Raw genomic sequence first — 16,938 nt, forward strand, 5'->3', positions numbered from 1 at the left:
TTTAAATAACACCTTAGGAGAAATTTTAGGAATCCATTCATGTGAGGGGTTAGGGTTAGTGATGTTGGAAAGAGATCGTTGAACTTGAGCATTTTGCCCTTGTGAGAGTTACCATGTTTCCTGCTTGTAAGCTTCTGTACTCTGCTTATCTCAGTGTTTATTAAGAATCAATAAGCATGATTTGGAGTCAGAAGATCTGAGTTTGTGTATTAACTGTGTTGTGTAACCTTGGTCATGTGCCCTCATTTCTCTGAGCCTCATTTTCTTTGTCTGTAAAAATGAGGTCAATAGGTTTTCGCTTCTGGGTTAATATAAAGTTCAAAGTCCTGACGATAGTTTTTGGCATGCTTAATATGCACTGGCTATTACTGATGGGATTCCTACTTCCCCTTCTCTTAGCCATAGTGTAGGACCTCAGATGATGCAGAGAGCAATCAGTATCTACATATCTATAGGTCAAAGGATATGAAGACTTTGGTTTTTTTAGACTACTTCCTTACTTAATGTTAATCAGCATTTGAGCTTTTCATATCTGAAAGGGTTAGTAGACTCTAACCTTACCACTACCTTAAAACATGTTATTTAAATTTTATTGAACCACACTTCTTTTTTTCTTAGCACTCACAGGAATTGTTCTCTACAGACATCTGCAAGACTACCTTCTAACGGAAGAACAGTTACATGAAAATGACTATCCACAACCCAGCCCTGAAAAACCAGGAAGTATTCTTTTAAACCCGGGCATGACCAAAGCTCTTCTAAATGACAGTAAGTGTATGGGACTGAAAATGATCCTTGGTACATGCTAAGGCTGGAACACTAAGAGGATTATTTCCCTTTCCACTTCATTTCCATTGTGTTAGAAGTTTATTTTCTTAATTTATTAAATATTAATAATCATTTCAGGTAAGTACTAGCATTACCTCCATTCACACAAATGAGGAAATTGAAGCCCACAGAGGTCAAATGACTTGTCAAAGGTCACTCTGAAAATAAGTAGGAGAGCCAGGATTTGAACCCAAGGAGTCTGATTCTGGAGTCCCTACTCCTACCAACTATTCATATGCAGTGTCAGTTTTGAATACTTCCTATCCTTTAATTAGAAATTCTTATAAAAAAGATTTACAATTAGTGTTACTATTTTACATTTTCTCTAAATACTAGGCATAGTTAAAATTCATTCCTTCCACCAAGAAGAAAGAGAGAATATTTAATATCCCAGCTGTCAAACCTTAAGTCCATTGGAGTTGGAAATGGAATTTTAGAAATATTTTTCTGGGTGCCTGGGTGGCTCAGTGAGTTAAGCATCTGACTCTTGGTTTCAACTCAGGTTATAGTTTCATGGTTCATGGGATCGGCCCTCCATCGGACTCCTCACTGACAGTGCAGATCCAGCTTGGGATTCACTCTCTCCCTCTCTCTCTGCTCCTCCCCTGCTCATGCTCTCTCACTTGCTCTCTCAAAATAAATAAACATTTAAAAATATTTTTTTCAATGACTAGAAAATATTTATCTTTTGTATCTTTAGAATTTTTCTCATTATTGTCTTTGCCATTTGAGTTACCTTTTTTTTTTTTTTCAACCCTTGACCCAGTTAAGAACAGAGGCTCTGAAGGAGGAAGGGAAACCTGCATTTGGTTGTTGGTTTTCCCAAATCTGGATCATACAGCTACCCCCTCAGGTCGTTGTGAGAATCAGTTACAGGAATGCATGTGAAGTGCTCGGCACAGTACCTGCCTCAGAGGCTCATAATAGACTGCAACTAAAAGTTGCCATCATCATCAGAACCAATTTGAGGATTATCACTGAAAACCAATGTTCACAAATGGGTCTAGTGAAAAGCCCAGATCTACTCTCAATGACTTAATAAGCATGCAGGCCCCTCCATGTTTAAAGGGGATAATAAGGAAGACATATGTCCTATTTCAGGAGTTACTATGTACTAAAAGTAGATAATTAATCAAGTTGGCTACAGTCAAATTATGGCTCTAAAACCACAATTATCTGGCATTAGGCTGAATCTGGAGGCAGACAGGATGCCTGTTGGAAGACAGGCACCCCTGGTGCCGGGAGCCGGTCACCTACAAGTATTGCTTTGGATAATCTGCTAAATTCCCTGTTACCTCACGGTCAACCCTGGGCATGTAATCCATGCGTGATCAAGAATGCAAAGGCAGTTAATTCCCTGCATTTCGGTTCATTTGTCTTTTCTCCCCAAGTATTCATGAATAATTTCATATTTTGTTTCAGCTTCTAGGAAGATCTGTTGTCGTTGTGGGAAAATATATGGTGTGACTCCCACAGGCAAACACAGTAGGGTAGAAGAATGCTACTACCACTTTGGCCGAGTGCTGACTCAGAAAGGCAAGTATTTGGTAGTTCTGCTTCATTTATTTGACAAGCCAGTGCCAGAGCTGTTCAGAGAAAAGTGCGATAAAGTATTCAGTTCACTGTATTTGTCAGGTGCAGTCCAGTCGAGAGAAACTGTACCGAATCTGAAGTTTGAATTACAAGCACCTACTTCTGACCAGCACTCGCTACCCTTGTGGCCCACTGGTGTGGGGAGTCCCAGGCTGTGAGGGGGATGCGGGAAGACCTCACAGCAGTCAACTGCCTCCTGATGTCACCTGCTTTGCACCTGGCAGCATTAGAATCATTTCTTTGTTAATAGCTTCCATTCCTTGCCGCCCCCACCCCCGCCCCTGCCCTGAATGAAGATGAACTGTTGATTCCTTCCCCCACCGGCCCCCATCTTGCCTGCAACACCATAAATTTGCTACAATCCACTCAGCTGGGTTTTTTTCCTATTCAAACCAAAAACCTGGGTGCTGTCATTCGTCTTCGCACCTTTTTGTCTTAGCAGTGTGTATGTCTTAGGTATTATCCCTTAGTAATGTAGTCTGAGCCTGTCCCTTCTCTACCTCTACTGCCACTGTCTGGGTCCAAATCACCCCTATCTCGGTCCCCAATTGCTGCAGTGTCCTGCCCAGTCTCGCTGCTTCTACTGTACCCTTTTCTCTATCTACCCACACACCCCCCCCAGTCTATTTTTCACCCCAGAAACTCGAGAGTAATTTTTTACATCACGTATCTGGTCCTGTCTCTGCCCTGCTTTGATTAAAACCCTTTGGTTACCTTGCTGACCCTGCCTGACTTGGTCTCTGCCCCCCATTTTCTCCCCTGTCCATTGTTACTTTCATACCACACTGACCCCCTGTCCGGAGCCTTCTTATCCATTATTCTCTCTGCTTTTGCCATGGCTGTTTCCTTTTTATCCTTTGTGTCTCTGCTTCAGTAGTACCTCCACAAGGTCCTTTCTCAACCCCACCATCTGAAATAGGTCTGCCTTCTTCTATCCTGCCTCTTCCTTTCATAGCACTTAACTACATTTTGTAATGATCTACTAGTTTATCTGCCATCTCCAAAAGACTGTGAGCTTTTGGAAGGACCACCATCCATTCTTTTTTTTCTCCCTATGTTCTCCCCAGCACTTAGCATAGTACCTAATACATATAGACTGTCAATAAACATTTGGAGAGATGGGTGGACAGATGAACTATTGATGTAGAGATTGATATGAATGTGAATGATATTGTAATAAATAGTATGAAGAAGATAAAGCCGGGAGAAAATAGAAGAGAACAGTGGGTGTGATTGAATGACTGAATAAATACATGGAGAAATAATAAATCAGGTAACTTTGGCCTGAGTGTTGAGAGCATGGAGGGCTTAGTTTTGGAAGGTGGAGGGACTATGAATTCCAGAAGGAGTAGAACAAAGAAGGGAAGGTACTGAAGAGGAGTAAGTGTAGCAGACAGACCAGTGGGGCTAACCAGACCATACAGCATAATGAACAGAACAAGAACATTGGAACTGGCAGACCTGAGATTTGGGGCTCTTTTGACATCAACTTTCCCTGAGACCTTGGGCAAGTCACTTAAGCTCTCTGAGCATTTGTTTCCACCTTCATAGAATGAGCTTTATGTGGCAATTGAGTGAGCTGACATGTCAAAGTCCTGGCTTATAACAGATGCTCTGTTAATACTGGTTCTCTGCCTTCTTTACTTATCACAGGAGAAGGTAAGAGAAAGCTGTGGGATGTCAAGATTGGATGAGTAATGTAAGACTGATTAAACATGAGCCTTCAGCACCAGCCTAAGAAATTTGCATTTGATCAGTAATAAACAAGGGAATGACTTGAGGAAAGTGATAAAATGAATATGTGTGCTTTAAGGAGATCATTCTAGCCCATTTTATAGGAAAACTGATGCAGAAACCACTGTAGACAGAAGGAAGTAATAGGAACAGTTGGGAGAACATTACCTTGGGCCAGAGGGAAGAAGGGCTAAGGTGGATATGGGAACAGATGAGCTGGATTATGGGATTGGGGTAAGAGATAGGAAGATTTGGGATTATAGCTGTGAAAATGTACATAGTACTTGGGCAAAGATACAGAAGAAGAGGGCATCAGGATTTGGTAGGTCCAGCCAAGGCTGGAGATGACAGCTGCGTCATGGTCTCAGTCTACATAACTGGGTGATGTTTCTTGGATCAGATCAACAACTCAGACATAGGAAGGGAGAATGTGGTACTTTGAGCCCCTCAGCCAGAGTAAAAAGGTCATGGAGTGGGGAAGAAAAGGTCAGGGAGTGGGGAAGATGTTGAAAACATACTTGAGGTTAAGTCCAAGCAGAATAAGGGGGTGATGCCAGAGGAGAGCTGAGGGATCAGGGCAAAATAAGAGAAGTAAGGGGGTGGAAGGTGTTCAGGACATTGGTAACTGTAATTCACCTTCAAAGTGCAACCCACAAGAACTCTGTTCCAGAAGTTGGTTTTTCCTGTTCATTATGAATATCCAAAAACATGACTACGGGGAGGAGTAACATCAAGTACTTGCACAGTGTCCTTACAGGTCTTGGAGGGTAAGATAAGACACATGCTCTGGGAGTGAGCCACTCTGCCTTATAAAGTTTGCCTGATTTGATTTTTATTTTTTGATTGGTTTGCAGTCCTCGGTGGCTCAGAAACACGGTACAGCTGTTGTGAAGGTGTCCTTGGCTCTGCCGGGTGTCAGGTCGCCAAGGTAGGGCTTGTCACCCAGACCGCTTCTTGTTTCAGAACCAGACTTGCTGCCTCCAGAGATGTGAAAGAATTTGAAAGGGTTAATTAAGCTAATTTTTACTTGGTGAAATTTTTGTGAGCTTAACGGTGCTTGCAGAAATAGCCGGTAATTTATTTGGCAATGTTTATTTCAGCTTCACGTTCATGACCAAAAGGAAAACCTAGAGGGCTTTGTGAAGACTTTTGTCAAGTCCCCGCCCCCCGACGGCAATCATGGTGTATTTGCTGTGAACTGTGAGGTGGTACGTCCGTGTTTTCTCTCCTACTGCAGTAATTACAGCCGAATCCTTGTGGAGCACTTGGCACGGTGTGTGTCACATCACTTGGCTGGGCTTTCTCTTGAGGCCACATAGTTCTGCGTGTAATTCACCGATCTTCAGAAGCAGCTGAAGTGCAGGAGAGGTGACTTGGGGGAATTCCTGTACTTAGTAAGAAATGAGGCCAGGAACTGGTCCGTGAGTCTCTTTTTATTTATTAATTTTTCTTAATCTATCACCAGTGGTGCTTCTCCTGCTCAAATTGCTGAAATTGTGCGGGTGGAAAATGTTACAAATAATACTGTTATCCCCAGCATCAGCATAAAAACTTGAACGAATTTTCAGAAACTATTGTTTATAGAGAGGCAGCAAAATATTTATGGTGATTTTTCTTTATCTGAGAATCAATATGAGAAAGTAGGGAACAAACAGAACTGAATCGTATGACCTGGGAAGCTTCACTGCTTCCCTCCTGTCACCCTGGAGCAGGTATAATGGATGTTTTACTCTGTCAAGTATGGGGTTAATAATCGTTCCACGGTAACAGTAAGAATCAGATACACTAAAATAAGGGAATGTACGTGGGACGTGTCAAACATCACATGAACGGTTGTCTCTACCAAGACATAAAGTTTTTATTCTCTCTATTATATTTGGAGAGCGGATTTTAGAGTGAATTACAATAAATAGAGAAGGACATTGTTCAGTTTCCAGCTTAGGTCTTCAACTGGAAACAATTCAGGCTGCTTCAGGCTTTGAAATCAAATATTAGCATGTTGTCCTCTCCAGTGCCACATTGATATTTATGGTAAAGTTTTTCTTTTTTTCATTCAACAAGATCTATAACTGCATTAGCCAATATAATAACACTCAAGTTCTCAGTCACACTAGCCATATTTCGCATACTAAGTAGCCACCTGTGGCTAGTAGCTGCCATATTAGACAGCATAGCAGTAGAACATTGCATCATCACAGAAGGCTCTCCTGGATAGCACTGATCTTTAATGAAAGCAATTGTAAAGACTAAGCCCAGAAAATGAAATTATTTTCTTAGCAGAAATATTACTAACATTAAGGAAAAAAATTAAAGCTTGGAACATCTTTTACAAGACTGTCAGATCCACTGACTGGCTTTTGTTAGTAAATCTGAATAATACAATTAAATTGTATGTTCTAGTTAGAAATACTCCTTTAAGATATCTTAGATGTTAAAATATGTTTACTCAATATGATATATGAGTTTAATATTTCCCCCTTGATAGGGCTACACAGCCAAAGGTTTGGAACTTACGCAAGTGACGGTGGTTGATCCCAGCCTTCAGGTGGTCTATGCTACATTTGTGAAACCAGATGAAGAAGTAATTGACTATAACACTAGGTACGGGTCATATAAAAGGGTTGTTTTTTTTTTTTTTTAATATGAAATTTATTGCTAAATTGGTTTCCATACAACACCCAACACCCAGTACTCATACCAAAAGGTGCCCTCCTCAATGCCCATCACCCACTTTCCCCTCTCCCACCCCCCTTTAACCCTCAGTTTATTCTCAGTTTTTAAGAGTCTCTTATGGTTTGGCTCCCTCCCTCTTTAACTTTTTTTTTTCCTTCTCCTCCCCCACGGTCTTCTGTTAAGTTTCTCAGGATCCACATAAAAGGGTTGGTTTTTGAGACTGTAGAATATTCAACATGTAGTTTATGTGCATTTTAGCTTTGTACTTGTATTCATTTAGTGTTAGAGCATGAGTTACGCTATTTGCCTTTAATTCATTGATTTGTTCAAGAGCATTCATATTTTATTAAGTACTTGATAAAATTGTACAGACACTGTGTTAGATCCCAGGTTACAACGCTAAATAAGAGACAAAGCTTCAGCCCTGTTGAATGTTGACATGTTGGTGTGGTAGGTAGGAGGTGAGAGCAACACAAATAGTGAATAGATTTTCTTATTCATTTGTTCGTTAAATCATTAATCAGTTCCTTTTGAAAATACCATATTATCTTCTTCCATTAGGTAAAAATTGTCATTAGATAAAATATCTGCAATCTTATGGACATGTCCCTGAGTATACATGGCTTTGATATGGTTTGCAAAGTAATAGTTCAGGGCAGATTCTCCTAATAATCATTATTATTAAAGTATGACCTATCTCTGACCCAAACTCAATGCTAACTTGAAATTGTACAATATAGATGCATCTTTAATCTTTATAAACCTCAGATGAAACTCCAGTGATATGACTGATCAGTTAAATTTAGGTTTCCTTAAGGCTTATAAGCCATATAAAATGACATATTTGTATATTGAAAAATAAAATAGAAGGCACTGATCTGAATTCACTTTAGAATAAGAAGTGTTTATTATTGGTGGGATTATATTTATTCAATTTTAACAAATTCTCCAATACTACTTAAAATTACTTATTTATATGTGTGTGAGTATATATATATGATTTGTTTAGATATCTAAACGAATAGGACTTATCTATACACAGAGTATATATATCATATGGTATATATATACTATATAGAATTTATATAGTATACATAATATAATTGTAATAGTGTATATAGTAAAAAATCTTATATATATTATATATAAAGTATGTGTGTCATATAATGTGTATATGTCCATCATTTTAGAACACAAGCAAAGTGGTCATGTAAGTTAAAAGCTGTTTTGATGATGAATTTTGAGAATATTTATAGATAATTCTAACAAACATTTTTTAATATAAAGTCCCTCACAGTTCATAAAAATGGCTGTATGCACAAAACTCAGGAAAAGTTATGATCAGAAAATATATTTTGTATACTAATCTTTCTCCTGACCTCATTGGATTTTTTTTCCTACTCAGTTTGGCCATATCCTAATAGCCCTATTTTACTGTTGTTTTTTTTTCCAGCTGTATTGGGGTATATTGGCAAACAGAATTGTAAAATACTTACAGTTATTGTACTTTTATTGGTACTTATTCTTCCATGGCCTTAATGGAATCTTTCCTACCTGCTTTTTGGAACAGGTCAGGAAGTACTTGGGTAGTTATTGGTATTCATAGTGACAAAATGGTAACTGAAGGGTCTGCATTATAAATAAATATGGAGTCTCAAAACAACTTCAAATGCATTCAATGCCTTGCATTTTTTAAAAACGGTCTTAAAATAAACCCAAGTATCCCTTGATAACTTCCTCTTAGTCCAAATATTTGATTAATTATCACATTCCCTAAGCTTGATGACTTGATGATGGAGTCAGGTATCTTTTTTTTTAACTCTGAAAGTATAATTAGCACACATTATCAGTTTGAGGTGTACGACATAGTGATTTGTCATTTGTATACATGTGAAATCTTCACCACAATAAGACTAGTTACCATCTGTCACTGTACAGAGTTTAAAACTCTTGTCAGAACTTGTAAGATTTACTTTGTTAGCAGCTTTGAAATTTACAACACAGTATTGATGATTGTAGTCCCAATGCTGTACATGACATCCCTTTGATTTATTTTATAAGTGGAAATGTGTACCTCTTGATCTGCGTAATCTGTTTTTTCTACTTCCTACCACCTTCCCCTCTGGAAACCACAATTCTGTTCTCTATGAGTTTTGTTTGTTGATTTGTTTAGCCTTTAAGAGTCCATTTATAAGTGAAATCATACGGTGTTTGTCTTTCTCTGACTTATTTCACTTAGCCTAATACCATCTAGGTTCATCCATGTTGTCACACATGGCAAGATTCCATTCATTTTAATTTTTAATTTTTTTAAACATTTATTTATCCTTGAGAGACAAAGCATGAGTGGGGGAGGGGCAGAGAGAGAGGGAGACACAGAATCCGAAGCAGGCTCCAGGTTCTGAGCTGTCAGCACAGAGTCCAATGAGGGGCTTGAACTTGTCAACTGCAAGATCATGACCCAAGCCGAAGTCGGACGCTCAACTGACTGAGCCCCCCAGGTGCCCCAATTTCATTCATTTTTAGAGCAAAGTGGTATCCCATTGCATATACCACATCATCTTATCAGTTAATCCATCAATGAATACTTAGGTTGTTTCCGTATCTCGGCTATTGAAAATAATGCTGAAATAAACATTGGAGTACGTACGTCTTTTCTTATTCTTCAGATAAATACCCATAAGTGTAATTAGTTGCTCATATGGTAGTTCTATTTTTATTTTTTTGAGGATGCTCCATATTTTTCATAGTGGCCACACAATTTATATTCCCACCAACAGTGAATGAATGTTCCTTTTTCTCCATATCTTCACCAATACCTGTTATCTTTTTGATAATAGCCATTCTAACAAGTCTGAGGCAATATCTCATGGTGGTTTTGATTTGCATTTCCCTGAAGATTAGTGATACTGAACATCCTTTCATGTGCCTATTGGCCATCTGTATATCTTTGCAAAAATGTCTATTCAGATCCTATGTCTAATTTTAATTGGATTGTTTGGGATTTTTTGTTGAGTTGTATGAATTCTATCTATTTCTTGGTTAGTTATTAACTCCTTACTGGATAAATGATGTGCAAATACCTTTTCCCATTCAGTATGTTATTTTGTTGATGGTATCTTCTACTGTGCAGAAGCCTTTTAGTTTCATATAGTCCCATTTTTTTTATTTTTGCTATTGTTGCCATTGCTTTGGAGTCAGAGCCAAAAAAAAAAAAAAATTCTGAAGCCAATGTCATGGAGCTTTTTGCCTGTTCTCTTCTAGGAGTTTTGTGGTTGCTGGACTTATAGTTGATAACTTTTTAATTTTTGAGTATGGTATAAGATAACAATGCACTTTAATTCTTTTGCATGTGGCTGTCCAGTTTTCAGCACCATTTATTGAAGAAACTAACTTTTCTCCATTGGATATTCATTCCTTTTTTGTTATGTATTATTTAACCGTATGTACATGGGTTTATTTCTGGGCTTTATTCTGTTCCATTGATCTCTGCCTTTGTCTCTTGATCAGTACTAAACTGCTTTGATTACTATAACTTTGTAATACTGTTTGAAATCAGGAAGTGCGTTGCCTCTAACTTTGTTGTTCTTTTTTCAAGATTGCTTTAGCTATTCAGAATTTTTTGTGGTTCCATAAAAATTTTTAAATTGTTCTATTTCTGTGAAAAATGCCATTGGAATTTTGATAGGGATTGCATTGAATCTGTAGACTGCTTTGGGTGATACGGAAATATGAACAATATTCTTCCAATCCATGAGCATGGAATATCTTTCCATATACTGTTGTCCTCTTCAATTTCTTTCATCAGTGTCTTAGTTTTCAGTGTACAGGTCTTTTACCTCCTTGATTAAAGTTATTCCTAGGTATTTTATTCTTTGTGATGCTTATATATGGGATTTTATTTATGAAATTTCATTGTTAGTGTAAAAAATGCAGATTTTTGTATATTGATTTTTGTACCCGGGAAATTTACTGAACTCATTTAGTCTATCAGTTTTTTGTTGAGTCTTTATATTTTCTATACAGAAAATCATGTCATCTGCAAATAGTGACAGTTTGACTTTACTTTCCAATTTGGATGCCTTTGATTTTTTCCGGCCTCATTGCTCTAAAACTTCCAATACTATATTAAATAAAAGTGGAGCCAGGTATGTTTTGTTTTTGACAGGAGACCATAATGTCAATATAAAATTTAAGTTCAAAATACCTTCCCAGTATTTTTATCATTTGCTTTTCTCCTAAATTGCAGTACAGCGTAGCAGTAGCCATGTTTCTGGACAGTTATCTAGAAAATGCTTCATGAAAGCCACCGGGTAGGTTTTTTTGTTTTTTGTTTTTTTATTTTTTAATTTTTTTTTATGTATATCATTGGGTACTTATAAGCCATTAAGATTGGTAAGTGACTCTACAGATAAGACTGAGCCCAGAAGATTAAGTAATTTTCTGAGAATCTGTGGAGGAAGTAAATAGCAGAGTCATAGACTAATTCAAGCATAGGTTATCTAGACTCTACCTAGGACTCCATTTGCTCTCCTATGCTACCCATATTTCATTTATAGGCTTTATATTTTTATTATTTGAGTATATTTGACATGCAGTGTTACATTAGCTTCTGGTGTAAAATGTGATTCAACATCTCTGTACGTGATACTATGCTCACAAGTGTAGCTAGCATCTATCACCATACAATGCTATTACAATATTATTGACTCTATTCCCTATGATATACTTTTCATCCCCATGACTTAGTCATTCCATAACTACAAGTCTGTTTCTCCCATTCCCCTCTTGACATTTTTCCCATCTTCCTATCCCCGTTCCCTCTGGCAACCATCAATTTGGTCTAATTCTGCTTTTTGATTGTTCTTTAGTTTCCACATGTGAGTGAAATCTCAGACTGACTTATTTCATTTAGCATAATACCCTCTAGGTCCATCCATGTTGCCACATATGGCAAGATCTCATTCTTTTTTAATGCTGCATACTATTCCTGTGTGTAGGGTGAGCGGTATCACATCTTCTTTATCCATTTAGCTATCAGTGGACACTTAGATTACTTCCATGTCTTGGCTATTGTAGATAATGCTTTAATAAACATAGTGGTGTATATAGCTTTTTAAATTAGTGTTGTTGGTTTCTTTGGGTAAATAACCAGTAGTGGAATTATTGGATCATATGGTATTCCTACTTTTAATTTTTTGAGGACCCTCCATATTGCTTTCCACAGCGGCTTTTTTAGGCTTACTTTATTGGGAGATAGGTTACTTAACTAAATTGTAATGGATAAAACTGAGCTTCTACAAAGAGGAGCGTTCAAAGGAATCCTGTGAACTTGGAATGCCTCCTGCCTTCCCAGCCTTACATAAATTAATCCGTATTATAAATTTTACTAGGTTACAAATATAACCTAGTGGAGGGGCAGCTGATGGTCATAAGTCAGATCTTTGTTTTGTTCAGTGAATGTTTCTCACATTGGGTCAGTAATGTGTTCTAACCATACCTGATGAAATCCAGTAAGTTACTTTCTTCTATGCATTATGTGTCTTATTGGGGCAGGTTTTCTGGTGTGGTCGAAGAGGACCTGAAGAACATTAAAACTTCAATCCGTGATGTCCAAGCCATCCTGTTGAACCTGTTCAGTGCTGACACTGTCTTAATTGGACACAGCTTTGAAAACAGTCTTTATGCTCTTAAGGTAAAGAAATACAGGCTTATACTTTTACAAACCAGTATGTGTTAAGATGGTAGTCATTATCATTGTTATCAGTGATTGTTGATTTGCCCCATTAACTAAGAAGAAAAGAACTGCTGTCCATGTTAATAACATAGTCCAACTATTATAAACCAGAAGCTACAATATAAGACAGCTAAAGTCATTTGGTTCATCCAGATCAGAAAGTCCATTAATTATGATAAAACCAAAATCATTGTTTAACATCCTCTTTAATAATTGTCTTTAATACTCAAATGGGGAAGACTAAGTTTATCTAACAGGTTATTTTATTCACATCCTTAGAGACACTTTTTCATATTAAGTCAGGTAGGTTTATAGGTACACTCAAAATCAAATGTCATGTTCATTTTTTTTTGGCATGATCTACTTGAAAATCTCCCCTGTAATATACTTCAGGTTAAGATTATCTGTTCTTTGCTGTGTGTTCTAGAACAGGAGTCAGAACACTATGGCCCATGCTGGCCACCTAGTTTTTGCAAATATTGTTGTTAGACCCACTGCTCCCATTCACTTCTGTATCTTCTGTAGCTGCTTTCATGCTACAGTAGCACTGCTAAATAGTTGTAGCAGAGACTGTGTAGTTTCCAAGCTGAAAACATTCACAACTGGGCACTTAAAGACAGAGTTTGGTGGCCACCCCTGTTCTAGAACACTGGCATCCAATCGGCCTTTCTATATGTTCACTATCTACTATGGTAGATGGTAGCCACGTTTGGTTATTGAACATTTACAATATGTCTAATGTGACTGAGAAAATGATTTTTGCATTTTTTAGATAGCCACATGTGGCTAGTGGCTTATCAGAGGGCACAGCACAGCTCTAGAACTTTGGAGACTCTAGAACTTTCAGCCACCCTAGGACTTACCTTCAGGCAAAGAAGGGCTAGTTCTTTTTTAGTGCAAGAATACCAGTAAGGCCATTTACATTTCATAGGTGAATGTCAGCCTTTTTCTATGTAAAGCTGGGATTCAAAGAATAGATATTTGTCTCAAATAGCATTGTTGTCTCTGCATGTGACAGATAATACTGGAATGTGCTTCCACTCAGACCCTGCCAAGCTGTGTGGAAAGAGAGATGGGGACATAAATTTTTTGTAAGAACGCTCTTTCCAAGGATGTCCTTCCCTCACCTTCCATCACCTCAGTGACCTCACCTCTCAAACTGTTCAGGAGCCATCCTATTGCACCTGTCTCCCAGACCACACAATTTCTAGCCGTCATGATTCCTCATTGTGTTCAGTCTGTTTCTTCTGTCCAGATAACTCCTGGATTTTCCTGTTTGTCTCTGTTTCCACCACCACCTTCTTTTATTTACTCAATACTCTGCAGCCAGGAACTGGTGTCTCGTTGGTAGTTGACACATTAAAGGAGAATTTAAGTGCTTCTAGGCATGCTGAATGTTAAATTTCCAATTCCTCAGTTTTCAGTGGGTCTTTAAATTACTCTTGAGGCTAATCTTCTTGCATGCACCTTTCAAAAATGCAACTCTCCTAATGAATCCAAACTGTTTCTAGGCTCTGTTGTCTGACTGCTCTTCATCTATCCTATTTTCTGCTTTCTGAAACTTCTGTAAAATTTATTCACCATCTTACATGTATAAGCACAGGAAATTTGGAACTAGACGGGACACAGTCCTTGTCCATGCCCCCTCCCCGGACACAGACAAGTAAACCACTAATCTGCGGTAGGACATGTGCTAGGTTGAGGTGTGCCCCCTCAGCTGAGTCCCAAGGTGGTAGGGGCATGGCTTTGCATCTCCCCCCAGTCTTTGATGGACCCTCTCTGCCCTCATGCTGCCCGCTGGTGGTGCTCTCACAGTAGGAAAGTGGTTCCCAAAGTCTTAGATTTGATTTCTGGGTTCTCTACTAACTCCCTTCTTAATCTCTCAGAGCTTCAGTTTTCTTGACTGTAAAGAAGGGACAAAAGGTCTACCTCATTGAGTTACTCTGCAAGTTGTAATGGATATTCCATGTAGCATGCTTAGTCACTGTTACATCATAACTGCTTCATGTTACTTGCTTTTGTAGCATAACTCTGCTGCTACCATTATTGTTGCTGCTATCTATATGGTTACTCATTGGGAAAAATCTCTGATAGGATTTTCTCTTTCTTTTGACAGTTAATTCACACTTCAGTTGTGGACACAACAGTTCTGTTTCCTCATCGACTAGGCTTGCCTCACAAAAGATCCCTTAAGAGTCTGGTGGCTGACTACCTACAGAGGATTATTCAGGATGATGGTAAGAGCCTGTTTGCTAATGATAAATACCAGGGCCCTACGTCTGACTTAAGTAAACAAACCATGTGATTGATGGTAAAAGTTCTGCCCTCTGAAATGCTTAAGGTAGGTTCTTATTCATGGATTCTCTCCTATAGTGGAAAGACTTGTACCTGCTTATGTGAAAGCTTGTAAAAAGCCAATGCCCACTGCCAGGTATAGTCCTGGATCTTCCACAGGCATTAAAACAGCAGCTATACAGAAAATGATGGCCAGATAATTGTTGGGCAAATTGCCTGGCCTTTGAATTCATGTATAAAACTTCTTTTGGTGTGGAGATCGAATTCCATTCTAAATTTTGCTGTGTACCCCTTTTCATATAGGCTTTTCATTAAATGAGGTTATGAAATTCACTGGGTTCAGGTTATCTCACCCAGAGTAAATGGTGTGTTGTTAGAAGAAGTATAGCTCAAGTTCAATACATGCATTATATGTGCACTTGACTTCTACTCAATTAGTGTATCTTGCTCCCAGAACATTTTCTGGGTTTGTTGATGATTAACTTGTCTAATGTTGGGTGTATTTCAAGTACAAGTGTAGCTACCACCTCCCTTGTTAGTGGCATTGCTGTATGCACAGTTGAGCAGTGCATGCCTTGGAATAGGTCAGTTACTCAACACCTTCATGCCCATATAGTTTCCTCTTACGTACAATACAGAAGTGTAAGAAAATTAATTCTGAGCATGTTAAAATTTGTTACAATGCTATGTTTCTAAAGATACCTAAGATACGGGAAGCCCTTCTGATCATGTCATGAATTGTACAAAATACATATTGTACCCCTATGGTCTTTTTCTTTCATTCTTTGTGAGACACTAATACAATCTCAAAGTGGATCTTTACCTGCTTTGTTAAAAATACATCTCAAAGAGCTCCTACAAAATTCTATTATAAAATGTGTTCTATTGCAATCCATCTTAAGCCTTACACATGAAAATATTTCACTTAAAAAATAGCTTTTATAAAAATACAGATACTTTTTGTTTTTTCAGACTTTTTCAGAATAACACAAATGAAAAATACACCCACTATTTCAGAAGTGCTAGTATGATTTTTCTCATTTAATCTCATACATTTATTATCCTCATCAGAACTATAGACTTTATATTCTGGGTAAATTTCATCCACTCTTTTAAATCATGTACTCTTGTATCTGAGGTCATTCTTTGTGTAGACAGTTCTACTTCTCCTCAGACTGTTTTTGACTCCTAGCTGGATCTCTTTTTGTAATACCTGCCCCTTTGTTACCTTCCCTCTGGACCTTCTTTCCAGAGAGAGAGCACCCATGAGCTATCTAGTCACAGCAAAGCAGTCACCATGTGAGGACAGGCTACATAGGAAAAGGGAGATGTTTGCTAATCTACACTTATGTACCGCATTTACAAAGCAAACAAAATACCATTTTGCTAAGTTTGCAGTGTTAATTTTTTATAAACACTAACTCCAGGCTTTGTTTTGAGAACAGCTGTGGGTGATATCATGGGTACAGTCATTGTCTAACACATAGTTTTATATTCTGTACTACTTGGAGGTCACAATTCAATTGACAATGCAACTGCCTGCATGGAACTGGTCCTCTGGAAGGTAAAAGAAGACCTGAAAGGAAGGAAGTAATCATTTTGTCTGACAAGATCTGCAATCCCTGCCTTGTTGTGTCAGTGACCCCTCTGGCCTCTGCTGCCGCCAGTAGAGTGTGGTCTATGATGGCATGAAGTTTCTTGACCTTTTTCTTCAAAGAGGACAAAGGAAAGTGCTGTTGAGGTTTATTTATTACATTTTAAAGGCTAAATTTCCATAGTTTATTTCTTAAGTTATGATTGCTGAGGGGAGAATGGTTAATGGGTAAATTAAAGTTGGTTTGTTTTGAATTTTCGGTTCCTCTTCATTGATAGTGAGTAACAATGGTTTCAAGTTGAAGCAATGAGTCCGTGACTTCCATCAAGGTCATGTCTGAGGTTGCATACATTTCTTTTTCTCTCTCAATACCTAAAACCGTCTTTACCTAATACACAGACTTTTTTTTAGGTCTCATATATATGTAGAATAGGTTTTCCTCACAAAGTAAACGTAAATTTTCAGTGTCTGTTAACAAAAAGAT

At 38.1% G+C, this 16,938-nt stretch overlaps 1 protein-coding gene across 2 annotated transcripts in view; it reads left to right on the plus strand.

Moving 5' to 3' along the window:
• Nucleotides 1-16,708, plus strand: part of LOC106977826 (putative exonuclease GOR) — a 41,408-nt gene extending 24,700 nt beyond the window's left edge. For both annotated transcript variants that reach the window (XM_015075379.3, XM_053205012.1), the window contains 8 exons: nucleotides 619-768; nucleotides 2,251-2,364; nucleotides 5,010-5,083; nucleotides 5,256-5,363; nucleotides 6,641-6,756; nucleotides 12,385-12,523; nucleotides 14,682-14,802; nucleotides 16,372-16,708. In XM_015075379.3, coding sequence (XP_014930865.2) covers nucleotides 619-768; nucleotides 2,251-2,364; nucleotides 5,010-5,083; nucleotides 5,256-5,363; nucleotides 6,641-6,756; nucleotides 12,385-12,523; nucleotides 14,682-14,802; nucleotides 16,372-16,454 — 905 coding nt within the window. In that variant the 3' untranslated portion in view covers nucleotides 16,455-16,708. The remainder of the gene's footprint in view (nucleotides 1-618; nucleotides 769-2,250; nucleotides 2,365-5,009; nucleotides 5,084-5,255; nucleotides 5,364-6,640; nucleotides 6,757-12,384; nucleotides 12,524-14,681; nucleotides 14,803-16,371) is intronic.
• The last annotated feature ends 230 nt before the right edge of the window (nucleotides 16,709-16,938 follow it).

The sequence above is a fragment of the Acinonyx jubatus genome, chromosome D4 (assembly GCF_027475565.1).
Source record: "Acinonyx jubatus isolate Ajub_Pintada_27869175 chromosome D4, VMU_Ajub_asm_v1.0, whole genome shotgun sequence".
Lineage (NCBI taxonomy): Eukaryota > Metazoa > Chordata > Mammalia > Carnivora > Felidae > Acinonyx > Acinonyx jubatus.